Here is a 24,656-nt window from a genome sequence, read left to right as displayed (position 1 = left end):
ATTATAAACTTGACACTTTTCTCGCAGATCATATGAGGCAGAGAAAAAAGAGAAAATAATAAATAGATAAATAAGTACATACATACATAAACTTGACACCAGAGACATAGGAAGCCTAGAAGCATATGGATGGCCACTTTGAACAGAAATGATTCCAAAACCTTGTCCATATGCACAGTTAGGCCTCTGTCTGCAAAGAAACTGCTTCTTGGAATGTGTCTTAGTCTGTTCTGTCCAGGAGCTGGTAGATTCGGTGTCTGGTAAGGGCATACTTTCTAATTCTTAGGTGGCACCTTTTAGCTGTGTCCTCACTTGGTAGAAGTAAAGAACTCTGACGCCTATACCCTTAAAAGAACACTCATCTCATTCTTGAAGGTGCTGTCTCCATGACCTAATCATCTCCCAAAGGTGCTACCTTCTAATACAATCACACTGGAAATTCAGTTTTAGCATACGAAATTTGGAGAAACACAAACATTCAGTCCATAGTAGAATGGTTCCTAGAAGCTGGTGGTTTCCAGGATGGTTCTCAGGAGGCTAGAATCAGTGGGTGCCCCCAGGGAGATCTCTGGGAGAAATGTCCCCATTTATCTAGGGGACTATAAGGACCCAGAGCCAGATAGGTCCAGTACAAATTAAGAGTCTCCCACCTGGGCCAAGTCAATTTACTTCCCTGGATTTCTATTTTCCTTAAAATGGGATTAATTATGACCCTTATTTTCTGGGATCGTGGTGGAAATGAAATGAGATAATTTATTTGAAAGTTTAATCAGCTGAATCTCTGGTAAGATGTCTGGAGAAGAGACTTTGGAAAAGCCTCTGGGGTAAGATGTCTTCAGAGGATGATAGGAGATTCACAACATCCATCTAGACTCTCATCTCCATTGGTAGATAGGAGTAGCTTAGTGAAAGTTTGCACTTGAGAAATGCTTGCACTTTTAAAATGTTCCTCTGTGTGTGGAGGGGACACTGGATGAAGTTAACTCCAGAGTCAGCTGAGAGGCAACTACAGGCTTCTAGGCAAGAGATGATAGTGGGCTGGATTAGGATAGGGTCAACAGGGATGGAGAAGGAGGGTATGTGGGGATTGGAATTTGAGCTGGGATGAACCCCTGACCTATTAATTTTTTTGCAGGATCCCATAACTAAAGATCTAGTTCAGTCATCAGGCAACAGCAAAGAGATGGATTCCAGTCTCCTCCAGGCAATTGAGGAAATTGAGAATTTTTTCCAGCGTCTCTCTGAGCGACATACAGAGCAGGCAAAAACCCCAGATGCACCAGAACCAAAGAATTGTATGCCTCTGACTGCCCATGCTGAGGAGAGCCAACATGAGTCAATCCAGAGCAAGACGATGCCTCCCTTGGGGCCCACAATGATGACTTCTGCATGCACTAACATCCCTGGGACAGTTCTCGCCCAGGACCTAACAATGCACCCTCTTAAAGCCCTTGAAGACCTAAGTGAGACTTATTCCATGGGCCAGAAAGTGACTTCCTTTGATCAGATAAAACACACAGCAGGCTCCCAGATGACAGATGTTACTGACATCCCAAAGTCATCACCCACTGATTGCCAGAAGACAGCCATCACTGCAAGCAACACGACAATCTCCAATGAAAGTAGCCAGCTGAACACCCCAAGTAGTGACCAGACCCTCAATGAGAGTCAGATACCAGCCCTGCATGGAGATCAGATGAAGACCCTCAGTGATAACCAGACTCTCTGTGGGGACCAGGTGCCCTTCAGTAGTGACCAGACCCTCACTGATGGTCATACAGTGATTTCCAGTAGCGATGAGATCCTCTCTGGGGGCCAGATGACAAGTCTAAACCTCTATGGAGGGCAAATGATGACTTCCATTGATAACCAGACCCTCTGTGGGGAGCAGATGACAACCTCCAGTGGTAACCAGGCCCTCTACAGGGAGCAGATGACGACATCCACTGGTAACCAGACCCTCTGTGGGGAGCAGGTGATGACATCTACTGGTAATCACATGCTCTACAGGGAGCAGGTGACGACCTCCACTGGTAACCAGACCCTCTACGGGGGGCAGATGACGACCTCCACTAGTAACCAGACCCTCTACGGGGAGCAGATGACGACCTCCATTGATAACCAGACCCTCTACGGGGGGCAGATGACAACCTCCAGTGATAACCAGACCCTCTACGGGGGCCAGATGACGACCTCCACTGGTAACCAGACCCTCTAGGGGAGCAGATGACGACCTCCACTAGTAACCAGACCCTCTACGGGGGCAGATGACGACCTCCATGATAACCAGACCCTCTACGGGGGGCAGATGACAACCTCCAGTGATAACCAGACCCTCTACGGGGGGCAGATGACAACCTCCAGTGATAACCAGACCCTCTACGGGGGCAGATGACACCTCCACTGTAACCAGACCCTCTACGGGGGCAGATGACGACCTCCATGATAACCAGACCCTCTACGGGGGGCAGATGACGACCTCCAGTGATAACCAGACCCTCTACGGGGGGCAGATGACGACCTCCAGTGATAACCAGACCCTCTACGGGGGGCAGATGACAACCTCCGGTGATAACCAGACCCTCTACGGGGGCCAGATGACGACCTCCACTAGTAACCAGACCCTCTACGGGGAGCAGATGATGACCTCCAGTGATAACCAGACCCTCTACGGGGGCCAGATGACGACCTCCACTAGTAACCAGACCCTCTACGGGGAGCAGATGATGACCTCCAGTGATAACCAGACCCTCTACGGGGGGCAGATGACAACCTCCAGTGATAACCAGACCCTCTACGGGGAGCAGATGATGACCTCCACTAGTAACCAGACCCTCTACGGGGGGCAGAATATGATGACCTCCACTAGTAACCAGACCCTCTACGGGGGGCAGATGACGACCTCCAGTGATAACCAGACCCTCTACGGGGGGCAGATGATGACCTCCACTAGTAACCAGACCCTCTACGGGGGCAGAATATGATGACCTCCACTAGTAACCAGACCCTCTACGGGGGGCAGATGATGACCTCCACTAGTAACCAGACCCTCTACAGGGGGCAGATGATGACCTCCACTGGTAACCAGACCCTCTATGGGGGGCAGAATATGATGACCTCCACTAGTAACCAGAACCTTTACGGGGGGCAGAATATGAACTCCATTGATAACCAGGCCCTTTATGGAGGCCAGATGGCAACATATAGTGGCAACTCGACCCTCTCTGGGGACCAGATGCTGACTCTTCAGGTGGGCAATATGACAACGCTCACTGATGACCACAGCCTTTATGGGGGATATATGATGTCCCATCCGTTCTCATCATTGCCATACCCAGGATTCCTATGCTCTTCAAGTTCCCATTTGATTCAAGGACAACTCCCAGAAAAGCAGAAGACGCAGAGCTGCCAGTTCTGGAAGAATCCTGAGGTTTCAAGGCCCTATGTCTGCACTTACGAGGACTGCAAGATGTCTTATTCAAAGGCTTGCCACCTCCGAACCCACATGCGCAAGCACACTGGTGAGTGAGGGCCCAGGAACAGGGGTGAGGGGCAAGTGGCTACAGATTTGTGCCTTTACAAAGCCCTGGGAGCATTTGAGATTGCTGCCACTTCCTTTAAGCCAGGGATTCAAGAAGATTCTATAATAGAAAAGGTTGGCACCTTCAGAAGGGTGGATAAAGCAGTCCTAGGGACAGGCTCTAGGCCTGGACCACAGTCAGGCTGGCTATAGCCTTTAGTGGTGTTGACTGCTGGTTTGATGGGAATAAGTGGAGGGATTTCTTTGGCCTCTTGCAGGTAGATGTTCTTGACGCTATTTCTACCGGGACCGTCACTTCATAGTGACAGGGCCCCCAGGCCCCACTTCCCTCATCCTCCTTATTCCCCCCACTAACTTGCCTGCCAATAACTGTCTCTCCTCCTGTTTTTTTTTTTTCTTCCTTTCCTCTTCTTCCCTTCTTCACAGTTTTCCTCTTGTCTCTCCAGCTTTCGTGGCCCTCATTCCCCTCCTCCTTCACTCACCTCCCCCACTCCCGTCTCCTCTGGCACTCCCTCTCCCACTCCAACTTGTTCAAAAACTTTTTCTTGTTCACTTTCAATGTCCCTGCCCTACCTCACCCTGATGTATGACAGGTCTCTCTCTCTCTCTGTTTGGTCCAGGGGAGAAGCCCTATGTATGCGATGTAGAGGGATGTACGTGGAAATTTGCCCGCTCAGATGAGCTCAACAGACACAAGAAAAGGCACACTGGGGAAAGGCCCTACCTGTGTTCAATATGCAGCAAGAATTTTGCAAGATCTGATCACCTAAAGCAGCATGCAAAGATCCACAACATTCGCCCAGGATTATGAACCCTTCAGCCCATGAGGAAATGTGTACAGCTAAAAGATTCTCCCTATTGAGTTTGTTTCCCTTGAACAAGCTCCCCTATTTCCCTATGCCAGTAGCTAGTAGGTGCTTAATATTATTCATAAGTTTTCTAAAATATACAAAGAAAGTAGGTATGCGTTTTCATATAAAAACTGGATGACTTTCAACTTGAAACCGGAAGCACTCTTCATTCATTCCCCTCTCTCAGGGTAATAGCTTTTATCAGCATGCTGTGAATCCTTCTAGATCTTACTCTGTATTTACCTGTATGTGTACTTTTAAAAATGTATCTATGTAGGTGATTGAGATTGATATATATATAGCTCAGAGGGTAAAGAATGAAACTTTTTTTTGTCTATAGCTGAGTCCATGTTTCTTTGGAGATTCATTCCTATGAGGTGAAAAGGAGAGGACGCTCAGTCACGTCCAGTGTAAAGTGGTCTCAGGTTAAATGGACTTTGCTTAGATGAGTACTTAGCCTATTCAAAGCTTCAACCTCAGTCAGGTGTAGTGGCTCATGCCTGTAATCCTAGCACTTTGAGAGGCCAAGGTGGGCAGATTGCTTGAGCCTGGGAGTTCTAGACTAGCCTGGGCAACATGGCAAAACTCTGTCTCTACAAAAAAAAATACAAAAATTAGCCGGGTGTGGTGGTGCATGCCTATAGTCCCAGCTACTTGGGAGGCTGAGCTGGGAGGATCACTTGAGCTCAGTAGTTGGAGTTGCAGTGAGCTATATTCACACCACTTCACTCTAGTCTGGGCGACATAGTGAGACCCTGTCTCAAAAAAAAAAAAAAAAAAAGATATTGTGTAATATTATATATGAAATATATTGAATAAGATATTTAAGTTATAAGTAGAAAAAACGAGCACTTGTAAGAGCTCATCACCCAGTGTCATGCAATCAGATGTTGAGATGGCCAATCGGAACAATGAGCCGGATGGAAAGGAATGATCAAGCCTTATTTACTGACTGCTACAGAGCAGATAGGAGAGATAGCCTTAGCCAAGACCCCAAATAAGGAGGCCTCTGCATGGAAGCATCATCGTCCTTCAACGATCCACATAAACTCAGGGTATAAAACTCTGCACTGGCTGCTTTCCGGGGTCCTTCAGCTGTGGTACAAGTGGGACACATGCAGTTAAGACTCCATCCCCCCTGGGCAGCTTTCCTGAGCCTTGGGGGACTAACTCCCAATGAATCCTAGATTGTTGTCCCTTGCTTCCTGTTAGTAATAAACCTATTTTATTTAACTTGTTGTGTGTATGGGTGTCATTGGATCCCACTGGACTCAGACAAGCTGATAACCAGTGCACAGTGAACCTGCTTTATGGTGGGGATGCCAAGTCCTTGACTATAGCTCCTTTCAGAAAACTGCAATGCCCCGGCTATGTGCCAAGTCTGGTGAGCTCCCCTACCCATCCTTCTATCTTCTAGAATTGATGACTACCCTGAATTTTGTATATATAAATCCCTTGATACATTTATCAAAAATGCATGTATTCAAAGATAATTTGCAGGGTTTTTTGTTTTGAGCTTCATAAATATTTTACTAAGCTATATAACTTATACTAATTTTCTTCTGAAATTCCCTTGTTTTCAACACATTATCTCTAAGATTTCATCCATGTTATTACTAAGGCCAATAAAAAGAATCCATAACAACCCCAAACAAAACTTCTCTACATTGTCAACACACCAGGGTGGGTGTGGGGGAGTGAGAGACCAAAGAAATCTGAGAGTGCGCTAGAGTCTTACATGAAGTACAACAGCTATAAAAAGAAAAGATCATACAGCTGTTCCTCATTATCCAGACCTAATCTGCTAGATCATAAATTTTTAGACTAAAGGAGTTTTTATTTCATTAACCTAAATATGAAAAATAGTAACATATTCCCAACCCATCCAAAAACCCCAAACATTTCTTCAGATTTCACTACAACCCTTATATATTATAACAATCCACCAAGGATTTCACATTATATAAAACCCCCAGGTGTGGTGGCTCACACCTATAGTCCCAGCACTTTGGGAGGCCAAGGCGGGCAGATCACCTGAGCTCGGGAGTTCGAGATCAGCCTGACCAACATGGAGAAACAGTCTCTACCAAAAATACAAAATTAGCTGGGTGTGGTGGCACACGGCTGTAATCCCAGCTACTCGGGAGGCTGAGGCACAAGAATCACTTGAACCCAGGAGATGGAGGTTGCGGTGAGCCGAGATTGTGCCATTGCACTCTAGCCTGGGCGACAGAGCAAGACTCAGTCTCAAAAAAAAAAAAGAAAAAAGAAAAAAGAACTGAAAAAAATGAACAGGGCATCAGTGACCTGAGGGACAATATCAAGTGCTCCATCATATAGGCAGACTGTGTGTCAGAAATAGAAGGTGGAGGAGAACCCCAAAATTTGACAAAACAATGCCCAAAATTTTTCCAAATTTTATTAAGACTACTAAACATTTACGTCGAAAAAGTTCAATGAATCCTAAACAGGATAAAGGTAAGTTCAAAACCATACAAAACCAATCACTATATTTAAGAACAGATATGCTATGTGGTAAAAACAAATAGCTAAGGCAAGATTAATCAAAATTCAGTATAGTGGTTACCTCTGCAAAGGATGGGGAATTCAAAGCTTTAAATGTACTGGTAGATCACTTTTCCTTCTTTTTCTTTTAATTTTATTTTTTACAGAGACAAGGTCACACTGGTCTCAAACTCCTGGCCTCAAGTTATTCTAAACATTTTTATTATTTTGTATTATTTTTCTTTTTCCTTTTTTTTTGACCTTCCTAACGTGAGTGCATTTATTATTAAATTGGATATATACAAAATATTTTTTGCAGGTATGATAGATATCACAATCAATGGAAAATGAATCAAGTTCATCCATTCTTCTTCTGTGTTACTTATAACACAAGTCAGGAGCCTGGAAGTCATCATTGGCTTCGCCCTCACCTACCATATCCAGTTAACTATCACTTTCCTACTTCTCCCTACCGCCACTCTCACACTCTGGCCAAAGCCACCTTGACTCTCACCTGAAATACTGCTATGTCCCTTCCTCTCCCTTACATCCTCACTCTAATCTAATCTCCATGTTGCAGCCAAAGAAAACAACCTTATCGCTCCATCTTGAATCTATCTCACCATCCCCTTTACTATCAGAAGCAAGAGTGACAAGTAAATTTCCCAAGACACCTCATAGCCAGGAAATGGCAGAGGCAGGATTCAAAATCTACTAGAGTCCACAGGTCTTGTTTGTTTTGAGATAGAGTCTCGCTCAGTCGCCCAGGCTGGAGTGCAATGGTGAGATCTCAGCTCACGGCAACCTCCACCTCCTGGGTTCAAGAGATTCTCCCATCAGCCTCCCAAGTAGCTAGGATTACAGGTACCCGCCATATGCCAGGCTAATTTTTGTATTTTTTGTAGAGATGGGGTTTCACCATGTTGGCCAGGCTGGTCTCGAATCTTTAATCTCAAGTGATCCGCCTGCCTCGGCCTCCAAAAGTGCTGGGATTACAGGCGTGAGCCACCGCGCCGGGCCCAATTTGTGCACTTCTAGTAACATCCCTCCTCTGCTAGATTGTGACCTCCACAAGAGCAGGAGCCTGTTTTGCCCACTGCTGTAGTGCACATCATACACCCTTGATCACTCTGGTCCTCTCCAAGTCCACTTCTTGGTGAAAACTAGGTCACCAAGCAGACAACAAGCAATCTGTTTGCTGACCCTACCCACGAGGCTGTGTGTGAGCCAGGTGGGCTGGGGAACAGAGACTAGCCCTGGCCCAGTGAACCCGAGATGGCCTGCTCCATGGAAGGGATCTGGTGCCCTAGTAGAAAGACACTTTGAGTACCCAAGACTTCAATCCCTGGGGCTAGTGAATGGGTCATAAATGAGCCCCTTCTGCCCCTGTTCTTTTAATCATGTCCACTTCCCTCACCTGGGAGCTTGGATGAAGGGCACCTGGATGTCCATCCCAGGTATACTGGGGCCACTAGTAACACAGACAAAGGCAGCAAAGCAGGACAGGGTCAGGGTAGGGGTGGGAGGGCAGGGGCAGGTACGGCCAAGGCTGTGGGGCTTCCCCAGAGGCCCAGATAGGCTTGAGCCCACAGAGGACCAGCTTCTCTTCTTGGCAGCACTGATGACACATTATAAATGTTGTCTATGATCTTTCTGCTCTGCAGAGGCGGGGTGCCTTCATGCACCTCTGAATCCTTACTGTCTATGCCATAGTTTCCAGAAGACAGACATGTCCAACGGTATATGTCCAAGAAATATGAGGTGCAGCTAGCCCCCATGAGTCCTTCGGGTCTGATGGAGGCACCTCCTTGAGAAGTCTTTCTTCCCTGACACATCCTTTAGTTAACTCCATGCTCCTCACCACGGGTCTGCACAGCCTTGGTGCGCTCAGTATTGTGGGCTCAAAAAACATTTTGCTGAATGAATGTAGAACTGGAAGACTGCCTCTCCTCTGAGCAGTTGCCATGTCCAGTGCTCTCTGCCTGGAATCCTCTTCCTTCTTCATTCATCTGTACAGTTTATTTCAAAATTTGAGGGATTACTAGGTGTTACACTCTTACTGGGCCCAGGGATTACCTCCTCTAGAAAGCCTTTCTGACCCTTCCATTAGGGGCTCCTCTTCCCCATGGCTACTGTACCGAGGTGGACCTCTGAGCCCCCAGATCAAGATGGTCCCTTGAGCACAGAAACCAGCTCTGATTCATCTCCCTGTGCTTGGCACCAGCCTGGGTTCAGGAAACACCCATAGAAGGCACCATCTTCTTAGGGAAGAGACCACCTCTGGGGCAGACAGATCCTGGTTGAGATTCTAGCTCTGCACTTGATAGCTTGGCCAAGTTCCTTTCTCTCTATCAGTTTGCTAGAGTAAAACAGCCTGCCAAGTCTAAACATGAGGTTCTAAACTACCTGGCTGGTTTGCCAGGATAGTCATTATCCCTTTAACCCCAAGGGAGAGCAGAGAAAGATAGGCCACTTAATATCTGGTGCTTCGTAGTCCAGGGACCTAAGGAAGTTGGGAGGAGAAGAAGTTACAGTGAGATTCATCTTTATCTGCCCCAGTCTTAGGTCCTCCTTTCCCTCCTAGTCCTCAGTCACCTAGAAAACAGAGCCTGGGCCGGGCGTGGTGGCTCACACTTGTAATCCCAGCACTTTGGGAGGCTGAGGCTGGCAGATCACGAGGTCAGGAGATCGAGACCACGGTGAAACCCCGTCTCTACCAAAAATACAAAAAATTAGCCGGGCGTGGTGGCGGGCGCCTGTAGTCCCAGCTACTCGGAGAGGCTGAGGCAGGAGAATGGCGTGAACCCGGGAGGCAGAGCTTGCAGTGAGCCAAGATTGCGCCACTGCACTCCAGCCTGGGCGATGGAGCGAGACTCCGTCTCAAAAAAAAAAAAAAAAAAAAGAAAAAGAAAACAGAGCCTGAAAACAAGAACTAAGTACTGGTGTTTTATTTGGAGAGGTGCAAACCCAAGGCATTGGAAGTGAGAAAATGGAAGAAAGGCAGGAAAGAATGGGAAGTAACGCAAAGTGATGTATTTAACAGGCTGGGGTGGGCACTGCTTCATGACAAGCCTTGCAGAGGGCACAGTAGTTGTGTCCACTGGCTACTTGGGAGGTCTCCCCATTGATGGTACTGTTTTGGAGAATTGGTACCATGCAGCAATTCATGAAAGGTAGGGAAAAGGGGGGAATTGATCTGCCTGAGTCTCACCTATCTCCCATTTTCCACTAGTCAAAAAAAAATTTTTTTTGTTTGAGATGGAGTCCTGCTGTTGCCCAGGCTGGAGTGCAATGGCACAATCTTGGCTCACCGCAACCTCCACCTCCCAGGTTCAAGCCATTCTCCTGCCTCAGCCTCTTGAATAACTGGGACTACAGGCGCATGCCACCATGCCCAGCTAATTTTTGTATTTTTAGTAGAGACACGGTTTCACCATATTGGCCAGGCTAGTCTCGAACTCCTGACCTTGTGATCCACCCGCCTCAGCCTCCCAAAGTATTGGGATTGCAGGTGTGAGCCACCATGCCCCGCCTCAAATTTTATCCCATAAATATTAACTCCCAGCCAGACACCATGGCTTATGCCTGTAATCCCAGCATTTTGGGAAGCTGAGGTGGGCGGACCACTTGAGGCCAGGAGTTTGAGGTTAGCCCGGCCAACATGGTGAAACCCTGTTGGTGGCACGTGCCTGTAATCCCAGCTATTCAAGAGGCTGAAGCAGGAGAATCGTTTGAACCCGGGAGGCAGAGGTTGCAGTGAGCTGAGATCGTACCACTGTACTCCAGCCATGGTGACAGAGCAAGACTCCATCTCAAATAAATAAATTTCCCCACACTTCTAAGTTTGCTGGCAGCAACTTGGGATGCCAGATCCCGTGCCCTATGCTAGGGCATTCCATCCAAGTCTGTAAAGTGGTGGGAAGAAACAGAAACTCTGGGTACATGGCCAGTGAGTGCCAGGGAGAATGATGCAGTATATGTGCCATGTCCAATACAGTCCAAAACTAGCTTTTTCATTTTCTGGAAGAAACAAAGCATAGTGATCCAAGAACTTTCTCCAGGTCACGTGGATATTAAGTGGCAAACTCAGGATTTGAAAATAGTCTGGCTCTGGAAATTGGATTTTATGTAGCAAGCAAAGGAGTCACTAAAGGGTTTTAAGCTGGGGAGCGACAAGAAATAAAGAGCATTTTAATGAAGCTCCCAGTCTCTACTGTGCTCCACATTCCCATCTGACTAAACTCCAGCAGAAGCAGGTGGCCCCAGAGAGGTTAAGGGCATCCGAGACAGGGTTTGAGGAGTCTCTGGCTCCAGAGCTCCATGTGGGCTTCAACACTGACCCATAATCTTCCTGTCTTCATCTAATCCTACACCTACCAAAGAGAAGAGCTGGTCAGAGGCAGGTAGGATCTGTGTAGAAAAGCCAGAATGAGGCAGGCGCAGTGGCTCACACCTGTAATCCCAGCACTTTGGGAGGCCGGGGTGGGCGGATCACGAGGTCAGGAGATCGAGACCATCTTGGCTAACACAGTGAAACCCCGTCTCTACTAAAAATACAAAAAATTACCCGGGCCTGGTGGCACGTGCCTGTAGTCCCAGCTACTCGTGAGGCTGAGGCAGGAGAATCACTTGAACCTGGGAGGTGGAGGGTGCAGTGAACCGATTCGCGCCACTGCACTCCAGCCTGGGAGACAGAGCGAGACTCCGTCTCAAACAAATAAAAAGGAAAAGGAAAACCCAGAATGAGGAGAGGAGACTGACCTAAGGACCAGCAGCAGGAGGACTGTCCTGCTCTCCCTCGTGGGCCTGTGGGTCTGAGGGTGCCGGCCGATGAGTTTTCTGGTGTTGCTTGAGATGGTCAGACCTCATGAACTCCCGGCTGCACTGATCACATTTATATGGTCGATATCTGGTGTGTACTCGCATATGTCTTCTAAGCTCATCAGAACGGAAGAAAGACCATGAACAACTTTCCCAGTTGCAAGAATACGGCCTCTCACCTGGGAACGACAAGGGAGAGATGGAATTTAGAATAGAGTAGGAAGGAAGGGGTCTGACTGTGAGGCAGAGCAGTCCAGGTTGAGGATTCAAAAGGGAAGGTCCAAGGAACCAGGGAGGGGCAACACAATCAGGAGTGCCCGCCCCAGTCATCTTGGCACAGTCCTCCTGTATGGCAAGTCGGGGGGCCAGTCTAGCTTAGCTCCAAGCTTGGAAGATGAAAGGCTCATCCCAAACAATTACCCACCAGTGGCCCAGGACAAATCTAAAGCCCAGAGACTCCTCCATCCCCACCCCTCCTGACACCTCCTTCACCTGTGTGCTTGCGCTGGTGGCTCACGAGATGGGAGCGTTTGGTATAAGCTTTTCCGCAGTTCTCGTAGTCGCAGCAGTAAGGCCTTGCCTCTGAGGAGCCCCCTCTACCAGTCCTTTCCTGAGGCCTGGAGTTCTTCTCTGCTGTCTGTGGAGCAGGTCCGGGCTGCTCCGGTAGAAATGGGCCTTCTTGAGAGTCTGGCTGACTGACAAGAGAGGCCTGAGATCCTAAAACCAGCAATGACTGGGACTCAGCTAGGGGCATCCCAAGGTCATGGGCATCTTGTGGGGGCAACTTCTGAGCCATGGAGGGGAGCACTGCCTGGGCCTCAGTGGAAGGCACAGTCGGGCCCAACAACGTTTCGTCAGAAGGTACTGTCGAGAGGCCAGGGTAAGGCATTGGAGGGGTCCCAGTGTGGGACATCATTGGGATTCCAGTGCAAGCCGAGACTGGCAGCCCATTGGGGGGCATCCTTAGATTCTCACTGAAGGGCCTGGCCACCCTTGGAATATTGGGCTCTCCTATGGGCATTAGTTGGGGCCCACTGAAAATCATCTCTTGCTGAGGGGGAGACACTCTCTGACAGTAAGTCATCTGGGAAGGAGTGAGAGTCGCTTGGGGGCAGTAGCTCATACCACGCTCAGGCAGTGGCATACTGAACTGTGGCCCCCCTTCATCCACATTCTGCCCCGGTGCCTCAACAGACACCAAAGGGGACCCCAGCATCTCTGCGCTGTGAGGAAAGTGCTGCATGCTTGGTAGGCCTTGGTTCCAAGAGGTGTGCACTCCAGAGCTTCCAGAAGATGAAGACATGTTCAAGATGGGCGCTGAGCTCTCGTTATCCTTGGGGAAAAAGAGTCAGGTGATTTTTGCTCAAATTCCAGTTCCACGTGTTCCTCCTCTTCATCCCCACACCCCATCCTAATCCAGCCCTCTATTTCCATCTCTTGCTGGAATTAGCCTGCGCCAGACCATTTCCCAACTTGGGCTTTCTTTTTTTTTTTTTTTTTTTTTTGAGACAGAGTCTTGCTCTGTTGCCCAGGCTGGAGTGCAGTGGCGCAATCTCGGCTCACTGCAACTCCGCCTCCCGGGTTCCCGCCATTCTCCTGCCTCAGCCTCTCCGAGTAGCTGGGACTACAGGCGCCCGCCACCACGCCCGGCTAATTTTTTGCATTTTTAGTAAAGATGGGGTTTCACAGTGGTCTCGATCTCCTGACTTCATGATCCGCCCGCCTCGGCCTCCCAAAGTGCTGGGATTACAAGCGTGAGCCACCGCGCCCGGCCCCAGCTTGGGCTTTCTAACGTGCGGTCTGGCTGATACAAGCCCCACGGAAGCCTAAATGCAACGCATGCCACTTTCCCTCGGACATGTTTTTGGTTTTTATTTCACACAAAGCAACAAAGAGAGCAAATAAAACAGTCCATAACCTACACCTTCAGCAAAACTGAGAAAATGTTCAAACTCCAATTTTTTTTTTCTTTTTACTGAGACAGAGTTTCGCTCTTGTTGCCCAGGCTGGACTGCAATGGCGCGATCTCGGCTCACCGCAACCTCTGTCTCCCGGGTTCAAGTGATTCTCCTGCCTCAACCTCCTGAGTAGCTGGGATTACAGGCATGCACCACCATGCCCGGCTAATTTTGTGTTTTTAGTAGAGACGGGGCTTCTCCATGTTGGTCAGGCTGGTCTCGAACTCCCGACCTCAGGTGATCCGCCCACCTTAGCCTCCCAAAGTGCTGGGATTACAGGCGTGAGCCACTGCGCCCGGCCCAAACTCCAAATTATACATAAGTGTGAAAGTGAAAGAACATCCTAAACCAGCAGAACGGGTGCAGAAAGCCACAGAGATAGAAGGAATTGAGGCTGCAGATGGGTTTTGGCTGTGGCAAAACTTAGACATCATCTGCAAATATTTACAGCGTCTGCCCTGAGTGGGAACTGTCTGGGCAGGTCTGAGATCAAGCATTGGAGGAGATATGGGGAAAAGGCAGATGTGAAAAAAACACTTCTTAAAAAAAGGGATGGGGGTTGTCTGGAAGTCAGGGGCAGTATCCCTTAATGACTGACTTGCATGAAGGGTAAGAAAGAGATTGGTGGTAGAAGGTCTTAAAATAGGATAGGAGCCAAGAACCATATTTTTAAAAACTGTCAGTAGGCCAGGCGCAGCGGCTCACAACTATGTAATCCCAGCACTTTGGGAGGCTGAGGCAGGTGGATTGCTTGAGCTCATAAATTTCAAAAAGAAAAGCAAAATCAGCTAGGTGTGGTGGCGTGTGCCTCTAGTCCCAGCTACTTGGGAGGCTGAGGCAGGAGAATCACTTGAGTCCAGGAGGCAGAGGTTGCAGTAAGCTGAGATTGTGCCATTGCACTCCAGCCTGTGCTGACAGAGTGAGACCCTGTCTCAAGAAGACAACAGCAACAAAAAAGTCCATTACTGTAGCAATAGAAGAGGGAGCTCTTGAGTTGAGAAACGAATAAAGCTACCCTATCATCTCCTATTCACTCTTCAATTGGGACGGTCCAGAAAAGAACAATCCATTCAAATATGACAACCAAAAGAGAAGTTTAAAATACAATATCCATACAAGATACTAAACCATCAAGACAGAAATTGAAGATTGCAATAAAAAAAAAAAGTCACCAGAAAATTGTTGCTACAAATCAAGGGAAAATGTAACAACCTTCAAACACAAGAAAAGAAAGAAAAGAGAAGAAAGAAGAAAGAAAGAGAGAGAGAGACTAAAAAAGAAAGAGAGAGAGAAAGAAAGAAAAAAGAAAGAAAGAAGAAGAAGAAAGAAAGAAGAAAGAAAAAAGAAAAGAAAGAAAGAAAGAAGAAAGAAAGAAAAGAAAGAAAGAAAGAAAGAAAGAGAAAGAAAGAAAGAAGAAAGAAAGAAAGAAAGAAAGAAAGAAAGAAAGAAAGAAAGAAAGAAAGAAAGAAAGAAAGAGGTGGGCAGATCACTTGAGGTCAGGAGTTCAAGGAAGGAAGGAGGGAGGGAGGGAGGGAAGGAAGGAAGGAAGGAGGGAGGGAAGGAAGGAAGGAAGGAAGGAAGGAAGGAAGGAAGGAAGGAAGGAAGGAAGGAAAAACTTGAAGCAATTACAACTTTTGCAGCAGTTATAGGAACATCACAGGTCAGAAATAGGGAAATTCAAAAAAGTTACATCCATACAAAAGGATGGGGTTACGTTAGAGAGTAGGGAATGGGGAAAGATAAGAAAGGGACACTGGACGGGCTACTATTTCTTGACCTGAGTGACAGTTTCACAGGTTTTACTTTGTAACAGTGCATTACTTTGTAGCAGCTGTACTTACATTCACTTTTCTGTTTGAGTGTCATTTTTAGCAATATGGTTTAAAATAAGCTAGTATTGCTAGGCAGCGCCTCATGCCTATGATCCTAGCTCTTTGGGAGGCCCAGGTGGAAGGATTGCTTGAGTCCAGGAGTTCAAGACCAGCCTGAGCAACATAGGGAATCCTCATCTCTATAAAGAATTAAAAAAAAAAAAAAAACCAAGCCAGACATGGTAGCATGCGCCTGTGGTCCCAGCCACTCAGGAGGCTGAAGTGGAAAGGATCACTTGAGCCTGGGAAGTTGAAGCTGCAGCGAGCTGTGATCGCATCACTGCTGTCCAGCCTGGGTGACAGAGTGAGACCTCATCTCAAAAAAATAATAATAATGCTAAATTTAAATAGGAAATATTCTATACAAATTCACAATGTAAAATATATATATATTTTTTTTCTAGCTCTGTCCAGTAAAATAACCTATTGAGGCATTTGTGATTCTAATAACAACGTGTGCCTCTAGAGCCTAGACTTGTCTCTAATCCTATTCCTTGCTAAAAGTTAGACCAAGAATTTCCTGACTCCAAGACTGGGAAAAGGAAGGTTTAAGGGAGCCTGGTACATTTTGTGCCAGAAAATAAGGGAGCTTTCAAAGATTAGGATCGGGTCAAAAGGAGACAGGAAGTGACATCAAGGAAGATGGCAGTGTAGGAAGCACCAGGAACCTGTATCCTCAGCCTGGTAACTATCACACTGGCAGCATCTGTCTAAGTTTTTTGGAACAATGAAGGGTATTAAAGGTTTGTAACTTCCAAAGGAAGGCTTTGAAAGTAAATTGCAGTTAATTTTGGTCAACCTAAATTCTTAGGTAGGTAGTAGCTACCGATACACACCCCATGTTCCTGGAGCAACCTGCATGCAGCATGCAGGAGCCAGAGTGGGCAATAAAAACCTTGTCCTCCAACTATTAGGGAATCTATATCCTGATTGTTATTTACTGTTTCTGATTATGAGGTGCAGACAGAGGTAGGCAGCCATTGTGGCAACTCAACTCCCAATGTTACAACCCCCTCCTCTTCCCACTGAAGAGACTTGCAGAGATATGAATACGAACATCCGAGAAGCTCAACAAAATTCAAGTAGGATAAACTCACAGACCTATACCAAGAAACATTATAATAAAATGGTTGAGGCTGGGTGCGGTGGCTCACGCCTGTAATTCCAACACTTTGGGAGGCCTAGGCAGGCAGATCACTTGAGGTCAGAAGTTCAAGGCCAGCCTGGCCAACATGATGAAACCCCGTTTCAACTAAAAATACAAAAATTATCCAGGTGTGGTGGTGGGCACCTGTAATCCCAGCTACTCAGGAGGCTGAGGCACGAGAATTGCTTGAACCCAGGAGGCAGAGGTTGCAGTGAGCCGAGATCACACTATTGCATTCCAGAGAGCGAGACCCTGTCTCAAAAATAAAAAATAAAACTGTTGAAAGCCCAAGACAAAGAGATAATCTTGAAAATAGCAAGAAGTGACTCATCGCTTATAGGGGATCCCACAAATTACCAGAAGCTCTTTCATCAAAAACCTTGGACACTAAAAGACCATGGGTTGATATATTCAAAGTACTAAAGGAAAAAAAATAACTATTAACCATCCTATATATGGCAAAACTGTCTTTGCAAAATGAGGAAGAAATTAGACATTCCCAGGTAGACAAAAGCTGAGAGATCATTACCACTAGACATGTCCTGCAAGAAATGCTAATGGCAGTCCTTCAGGTTGAAATGAAACGACGCTAGACAGTAGCTTGAAGCCATGTGAAGAAATCTGTCATAAGAAAAATTTCTGATAAGGGTAAATATATGGACAATTGTAAAAGTGAGTATTATTTTAACTTTGATATATAACTCCACTTTTTGTTTTCTACATGATTTAAAAGAATGCATAAAATTTATCCTTTTATTTTTTGACATACAATGCATAAAAATGTAATTTGGTGAGATCAGTAACTGAAAAGAGGTGGGAATGGAGCTATACAGAAGCAGTTTTTATGTGCTATTGAAGTTAATCTGGTATAAATTCAAATTAGAATGTTATTGTCAAATGTAATCCCCATGGCAACCACAAAGGAAATAGCTAGAGAATACATACAAAAGGGGCCAGGCACAGCAGCTCACACCTGTAATCCCAGCATTTTGGGAGACAGAGGTGGGTGGATCACTTGAGGTCAGGAGTTCGAGACCAGCCTGGCCAACATGGTAAAACCCCATCTCTACTAAAAACATAAAGATTAGCCAAGTGTGGTGGCACGTGCCTGTAGTCCTCGCTACTCGGAGGCTGAGGCAGGAGAATTGCTTGAACCCAGGAGGTGGAGGCTGTAGTCAGCTGAGATCCAGCCACTGCACTCCAGCCTGGGGAGAGAGTGAGACTCTGTCTCAAAAAAAAAAAAAAAACGGCCATTTGTACTGCAGTCGGTCAGTATTTGGTTGTTGGATTCTGTGCACTATCGGACCCAAAGGGTGACGGCACCGCTAGGATGAAGCTCATGAGATTTTTGATGAAACTGTGCCATGAAACTGTAACCATTGCATTGAAGAACAGAACACAGGTCCATGGAACAATCACAGGTGTGGATGTCAGCATGAATACACATCTTAAAGCTGTGAAAACGACCCTGAAGAACAGAGAACCTGTACAGCTGGAAACGCTGAGTATTCGAGGAAATAACATTCGGTATTTTATTCTACCAGATAGTTTACCTCTGGATACACTACTTGTGGATGTTGAACCTAAGGTGAAATCTAAGAAAAGGGAAGCTGTTGCAGGAAGAGGCAGAGGAAGAGGAAGAGGACGTGGCCGGGTCAGAGGAAGAAGGGGTCCTAGGCGATAATATCTCTCAAGATTACTGTTTTGAAGTCATATGGGATTTGGGATATTTTTTGCACAGGTTGTGTTTGTTTATGTCAGTTTTTAATAAACATAAATGTGGGACAAAAAAATGAAAAAAGGAAAAGAAATAAAGGAAAAGGAAATTTATTTTGCCATCCCTAAGGAAATTTAATTGAGGAAAAACTTAAATTTAGTGTTAAAACCAGTAGGTGAATGGCTGGTAGGAAACTGGACATTGGATACACACAAGGCAGAATCACACAGACTACTTTCTGACCACATGGTAAATTTCAATAGAGATCAATGAGGCTTTTCACTACCTTAACACAAGTATCACCAAGTGGTAGCCAGATGTGTCTCCTGATGTAATGCAAGATGAAACCTACCATACACATGAGACACTCTTGCCAAAAATCTTGAATCCAGTTAAACTGTAAAATCTAATCATAGCTTAAAGGTAATACAAGTGATAGAAGATAAAGCTAAATGTTATCATGAGGAAGCAATCTATCTGAAAGAAACTTTTTTTTTTTTTTTTTTTTTTTTGAGACGGAGTCTTGCTCTGTCCCCAGGCTGGAGTGCAGTGGCGCGATCTCGGCTCACTGCAAGCTCCGCCTCCCGGGGTTCACCATTCTCCTGCCTCAGCTCCCGAGTAGCTGGACTACAGGCGCCCGCCAACACGCCGGCTAATTTTTTTGTATTTTTAGTAGAGACGGGTTTACCTGTTAGCCAGGATGGTCTCGATCTCCTGACCTCGTGATCCGCCCGCCTCGGCTTCCCAAAGTGCTGGGAATACAGGCTTGAGCCACCGCGCCCGGCCGAAAGAAACATTTTATAAGACAAAAGTTAGCATCATGAAAAACTGAATCCCAATCATGAAAAAATAAAACTATTCTAATTCAGAGACTCAAGGGACATAATCACCAGATACAGTGTATGGTCTTAAATTCTGATTTGGACGTACCAGCTACAAAGTACATTTTAGGAATAGCTAGGGGCATTTGAATAAGGCTTGCATCTAAGATAATTTAAAGGAATTATTGGCTGGGCGTGGCGGCTTATGCCTATAATCCCACCTCTTTGGGAGGCTGAGGTGGGTAGATCATTTGAGGGCAGAAGATTGAGACCAGCCTGACAAACACAGCAAAACCCCTCTACTAAAAATACAAAAAATTAGCTGGGCGGAGTGGCACACGCCTGTAATCCCAGCTACTTGGGAGGCTGAGGCACGAGAATTGCTTGAACCTGGGAAGCGGAGGTTTCAGTGAGCTGAGATGGTGCCACTGCACCCCAGCCTGGACAACAGCGCCAAGACCCTGTCTCAAAAAAAGTGTGCATATATATATATATATATATATATATAATTTTGATATGTTTGATTATGTGGTTTCGGCTATAGAGAAAAATGTTCATTTTTTAAAAAAACTCTAGAAGAGTTGTGAAGATCTTGTTTTATCTTTAATGTAATTAATTTTACAGACAGCATCTCACTATGTTGCCCAGGCTGGAGTGCAGTGGCTATTCACAGGTGTGATCGTGGTGCACCACAGCCTAAAACTCCTGAGCTTAAATGAGCGTTCTGCTTCAGCCTCCTGGGCCGCTAGGACTACAGGTGTGAGCCACCACGCCCAGCCTTATCTGTTTTATTTACCACTATACGCTCAGCAACTAGCATAAGACAGACATATAATAGGAAGCAGGTAAATGACTACTGGGTGGGCACCTCTGGGGTGCTCAGCCTCTCTTCCCTAACTCTCAGCAATGGCTCTCTTGTTTTCCCAGTCCTTCATGGCAAATTAAGTTGTCTAAACATGTCTTCACCAGTACTTCGCCTTATGATTCTCCCCAATTTGCTCTGGCCTCCATCTCTCCACAGAACCAGCTTTCATAAAGGTCACCACTGATGACTTCCATCCCACTATGACCAAGCAGCACTTTCCAGACTCCTCGCTTGACCTCTCAGGAGCTTATACGACCACTGGCCATACCCTTCTTATAATGCTTGGCCTCTCTAACACGCATGGACACACTTTCCAAGCTTTTCTCCTTCCCTTCTCTCAGACCCCCTCCTTCACAGTCTCTTTTGCAGGTTCCCCTTTCTCTGCTCTCTTTGGGCAAGCTTCCCTATGCCAGTGGCTCTGTTTCTGTTTACAGTTCAACTATTCCTAAATCTGGAATCTTTGCTCTGGCGAAGATGGCTCCTGAATTTTCCAGCTACCTGTTGTTTGAATCCTTTTGGATGGCCCACAGGCTCTTCCAATGGACTGCGTCCAAAATTCACTAGCATCTTTGCACACCTCCCTCAAACAACGGATTAATCTTGTCCTTCTCATCCTTCACTCTCTCAGAAAATGTCACTATTGTCACCCAATTGTGCAAGCAAGAAATCTGTTACTCTAGATGTATCCCTCACCACCTAGGGACCAATGATTTTGGTCTCTGCCTCCAAAACATCTCCACAATCTGTGATACATCTAGCTTCTCCATCTCCACTCTCACTTTTGTAGGTAGGCCACCATTTGAATTCTCACCTGGATTATCACAAAAGCTTTCTAACTATTGCCTTGAATCCAGCCCACATCCACCAGGGCACTCCTTTGAAAATGCAAATCTAATTGAGACAGATTATGTTTAAACTCATCAATGGCTTCCTACTGCTCTTGGAATAAACAAGCCCTGAGTGATCTCAATGGTGCCCCTGGGGCCACCTTCCATCACTGTCTAGGCCCTGGTCTTTCAGTTCCTCCTAAGAGGAAGCATACAGCCTGTGGTCTTGGACCTGGGAACCTTTCACCTGAGGGTTCTCTAGTCCCAGAACAGAGTCTCAGCTGTCTCCTAAGCCTCCCAAATCGGGTCAAACACCTCTGGTATCTGCTCCCATGCGCCCCCGACTTCTCCTTCATGTAACGCTGTACAATTCCAATCATTCAGTTAACGATTTATTAATACAATTTTATATATATCTGTTTCATGGTAAATTCATCATTGTATTTCCAGGGTCTGGCAAAAGCCTACCACTTAGTAGGGCTCCAACTAACATTTTTTTTTCTTCCTGTCGTTTCCTGCTCACTTCCTAACTTGGTCTTTGCTGTCCTGCCTACTCAAGTCCCTCGCCAGAAAGTTGCCTGGAACCCTCTTACCCCCCACGCGTCCAACACAAGCTCTACCGCTGGGCGAACATTGTTGGAATAAACGACGTATGATTTACACCCTCAATCTCACAACCCTCCCTTTCCAATCCCTCCCCAATCTTCCATCCCTCCCTTTGCAACCCCTCCCCAGTCTCCCATCCCTCCCTTTGCAACCCCTCCCCAGTCTCCCATTCCTTCCTTTGCCACCCTTCCCCTCGGATTTCTACCCCTCGGGTTTCTGCTTCCTCCGCCTCCCCTCTCCTCCAAGGCCTCCCCGCCCCCCCGCCCCCGAGCCTGGGCCCGCCCGGCCTGCCAGGGGCTGGCACCTGACTCACCTGGGCAGCTTGGTGCGCTGCCTGCCACCGGCTCAGCTCCCCAGCCTCCTGTTCCATCTCAGCCTGCGGTCGGCCGTACATGAAGACTGGGTGGGGTCTAAACTCTCTACTGAAGAGACAGGGAAACAGCCACCACGGCGTCGCAGGCGGGTATCGGGACATCGCCACGCCACAATCACCTTCTATTTACCTATTTACAGCTGCGCCAGGGGGCGGGGTCAGGCCCCACCCGTCCCACCCTACGCCGCCCCCGCAGCCCTGCCCCAGGCTGCCCACCCGCCCTCATCGTGCCCCAACCAAGGCAGCCTCACGGACAGCCACTTCAGGCCTTGAACGCTTCTTAAAGGAGTTTGGTCCACCCACCCAACCCTCCCATTCCACCCTTCAGTCTGAGCAACTGTTTCACCCAAGTGGGGGCTGAGGACACCCAGGTCTGCGACTCCAGCCAGGAGGAGGCTGGAGAGAGAGGCAAGGCTGGGTGTAGGGCCTCTGCAGATAGGAGAGCCTCCACCAGCACTCTTATCAGGTCGGGATCTTTCCATAAGCTTTGGAAGAGCTGGAGCTTTCCTGGGACAGTCTGTGCACCTCTGTCCCTTGTCTGTACGAACTGAAGACTGGGAGCTGCATGGCACAATCTGTTTATTCCGCAGTGTTTACTGAGTGCCCAGTGTGTGTTGGGCACTGATCTGTGAACTAGGGGTAAAATGGTAAACAGGACAGAACAAAGTCCTTGCTGTCAATTTCCATCTTATATGAGAAGACAAGAAATGAGTAATAAAGTTGTTAACTATTATAATTTTAGATGGTGGTGAGTGCTATGGAAAACCAAAACAGAAATGTGAGCTGAAAATGAAATGCCTGAAAGGAGCCAGCCATAGGAAGATTGAAAGGCTCTAAGTCAAGAAAGAGCCCAACAGTGCTAGAAGGAAATTGAAGGCAGGGTGACCATAGTGATACCACATGGACAGTGACACGAGGACAGAAGGATAGGGCCTTGAAGACCGTAGAAAGGAATTTGGATTTTATTCTAAGTGTGGTGGGAAGCCACTGATGCTTTTAAACAGGAACTTGATATGATCTGATATATGTTTTTAAAATAAACCATTTGGCTCCTTATGGATTATAAGGGGCCAGAGGGGTGCAGAGACACCAGTTAGAAATCTAAAGGAGCTGCAGCTGGGCGCAGTGGTTCACGCCTGTAATCCCAGCACTTTGGGAGGCTGAGGCGGGCAGATCACTTGAGGTCAGGAGTTTGAGACCAGCCTGGCCAACATGGTGAAACCCCGTCTCTACTAAAAATAAAAAATTAGCCAGGCGTGGTGTTGCATGCCTGTAATCCCAGCTACTCAGGAGGCTGAGGCAGGAGGATAGCTTGAATCCTGGGTGTGGAGGTTACAGTGTGTCAAGATCGCGCCATTGCACTCCAGCCTGGGCAACAAGAGTGAAATTCCATCTCAAAAAATAAAATAAAATAAATAAATAAATAAATCTAAAGGAGCTGTCCAAGAAAGAGATGTCAGTGTTTGGTCATGGAGGTGGTGCCCACCTGTAGTCCCAGCTACTCCGGAGGCTGAGGCGGGAGACCACTTGAGCCCAGGAGGTCTGGGCTGCAGTGTGCTGTGCTGATTGGGTGCCCACACTAACTTCAGCATCAGCATGGTGAGCTCCCAGGAGTGGGGCACCACCAGGTTGCCTAAGGAGGGATGAACTGGCCCAGATCAGAAACGGAGTAGGTCAAAACTCCTATGCTGATCAGTAATGGGATTACTGTACCTGTGAACAGCCAGTGCACTCCAGCCTTGGCAACGTAGTGAGATCTCATCTCTAAAAAAAAAGAAAGAAAAACAGGACTTGTAATGGATCAGAAGGGAGTAGGGAGGGAGGGAAAGAGGAATCAAAGAGGCTCCTAGATTATTGGCTTGAGCAACTGCATGATGATCGTGCCACTTGGTATATGGAAAGATAGGAAAAGGAGCAGATTTGGAGGCGACTGAAACAAGAATTCCATTTTAGACACTGATTCTGAGATGTCTATTAATTATGCTCAGAGAAGGTCAGGGCTGTAAATGTAAACTTGAGTGTTGTCAGCATAGAGATGGTAGTTATAAGGCCATTAGAGTGGATGCTATCAACACTGGAGATAGTTTGACAACAGGACAGAGGACAGAGCCTGGGGACTCCTACATTTAAGGCCCAGCAGAACGGCAAAGTCATCCAAAGAGCCTGAGAGGTTGAAATAAACAGGTAAGTGACTACTGGATTTGGCAAGACGGAGGTCACTGGTGACTCTGACAAAACCAAGTGCAGTAGGATGGAAGCCTGATTGGACTGGGCTGCCAAGGGAAGAGGAGTTGATGGAGTGGGACATTGTCTCTAAACTCTAAACAAAGAAGTTTCTATGAATGAGAGCAGAAAAATGAGGTGGCAGTTAAGGGAGGGCATATTATAGGCTGATGGGGATGCACCAAAGGAGAAACTGATACAGAAACAGAGGCCTCAATTATAAGAGCAAAGTCATGGATGAATCAAGAAAGGACAGGATCTGGAGTACCAATAGACAAGTGGGCCTTTAGTGAGAGCAGGGACATTTGCTCTATCATAACAAGTGGGGTAAGAAGGCTCTTATGTATCTTAGGGTCCCCAACTACTAGCATGGAGTGGGGCTGAGAGCAGGCCCTTGAGAAATGGTGGCTATGATTCTATGGCTAACAACGGCTCAGCTCTCGACTCCAGGATCCCCTCCTTCTGGGGCCATCTCTGACTCCCATTTGATGCCTCTTTCAGTTCCCATATACCTAGTGTTTCTCTCAACT

The 24,656-nt window shown here is 46.9% G+C and overlaps 2 protein-coding genes and 1 pseudogene across 3 annotated transcripts; 2 read left to right on the top strand and 1 right to left on the bottom strand.

Annotated features, from left to right (window-relative positions):
• The first annotated feature begins 1,183 nt into the window (after positions 1–1,183).
• Positions 1,184–4,352, top strand: KLF18 (Kruppel like factor 18). The gene is given in 5 exon segments (XM_030823186.1): positions 1,184–2,215; positions 2,309–2,430; positions 2,432–2,967; positions 2,970–3,521; positions 4,162–4,352. Coding segments are annotated over 5 exon segments (2,433 nt in total).
• A 7,306-nt stretch (positions 4,353–11,658) lies between these two features.
• Positions 11,659–21,924, bottom strand: KLF17 (Kruppel like factor 17). The gene is made up of 3 exons (XM_030823185.1): positions 21,844–21,924; positions 12,211–13,051; positions 11,659–11,897 (listed from the first exon to the last, which is right to left on the bottom strand). Exons 1-3 carry the CDS (start codon positions 21,922–21,924, stop codon positions 11,659–11,661), a joined length of 1,161 nt encoding a protein of 386 aa, XP_030679045.1.
• Positions 17,948–18,386, top strand: LOC115830456 (annotated as a pseudogene). Its single transcript, XR_004032529.1, has one exon. The product of XR_004032529.1 is annotated as a small nuclear ribonucleoprotein Sm D1 pseudogene (transcript).
• Positions 21,925–24,656: the final 2,732 nt, after the last annotated feature.

Source organism: Nomascus leucogenys, chromosome 12 (assembly GCF_006542625.1).
Source record: "Nomascus leucogenys isolate Asia chromosome 12, Asia_NLE_v1, whole genome shotgun sequence".
Lineage (NCBI taxonomy): Eukaryota > Metazoa > Chordata > Mammalia > Primates > Hylobatidae > Nomascus > Nomascus leucogenys.
This window is presented reverse-complemented; position numbering and strand designations above follow the sequence as displayed.

Bases quoted from the DNA above. Each gene is read 5' to 3' on its own strand.
- KLF17 (XM_030823185.1), bottom strand. From the start codon at position 21,924: ATGTACGGCCGACCGCAGGCTGAGATGGAACAGGAGGCTGGGGAGCTG. The intron at 13,052-21,843 runs GTGAGTCAGGTG...TTTTTCCCCAAG, and splicing joins CAGCGCACCAAGCTGCCCAG to GATAACGAGAGCTCAGCGCC. The intron at 11,898-12,210 runs GTGAAGGAGGTG...TGTCGTTCCCAG, and splicing joins CCACCAGCGCAAGCACACAG to GTGAGAGGCCGTATTCTTGC.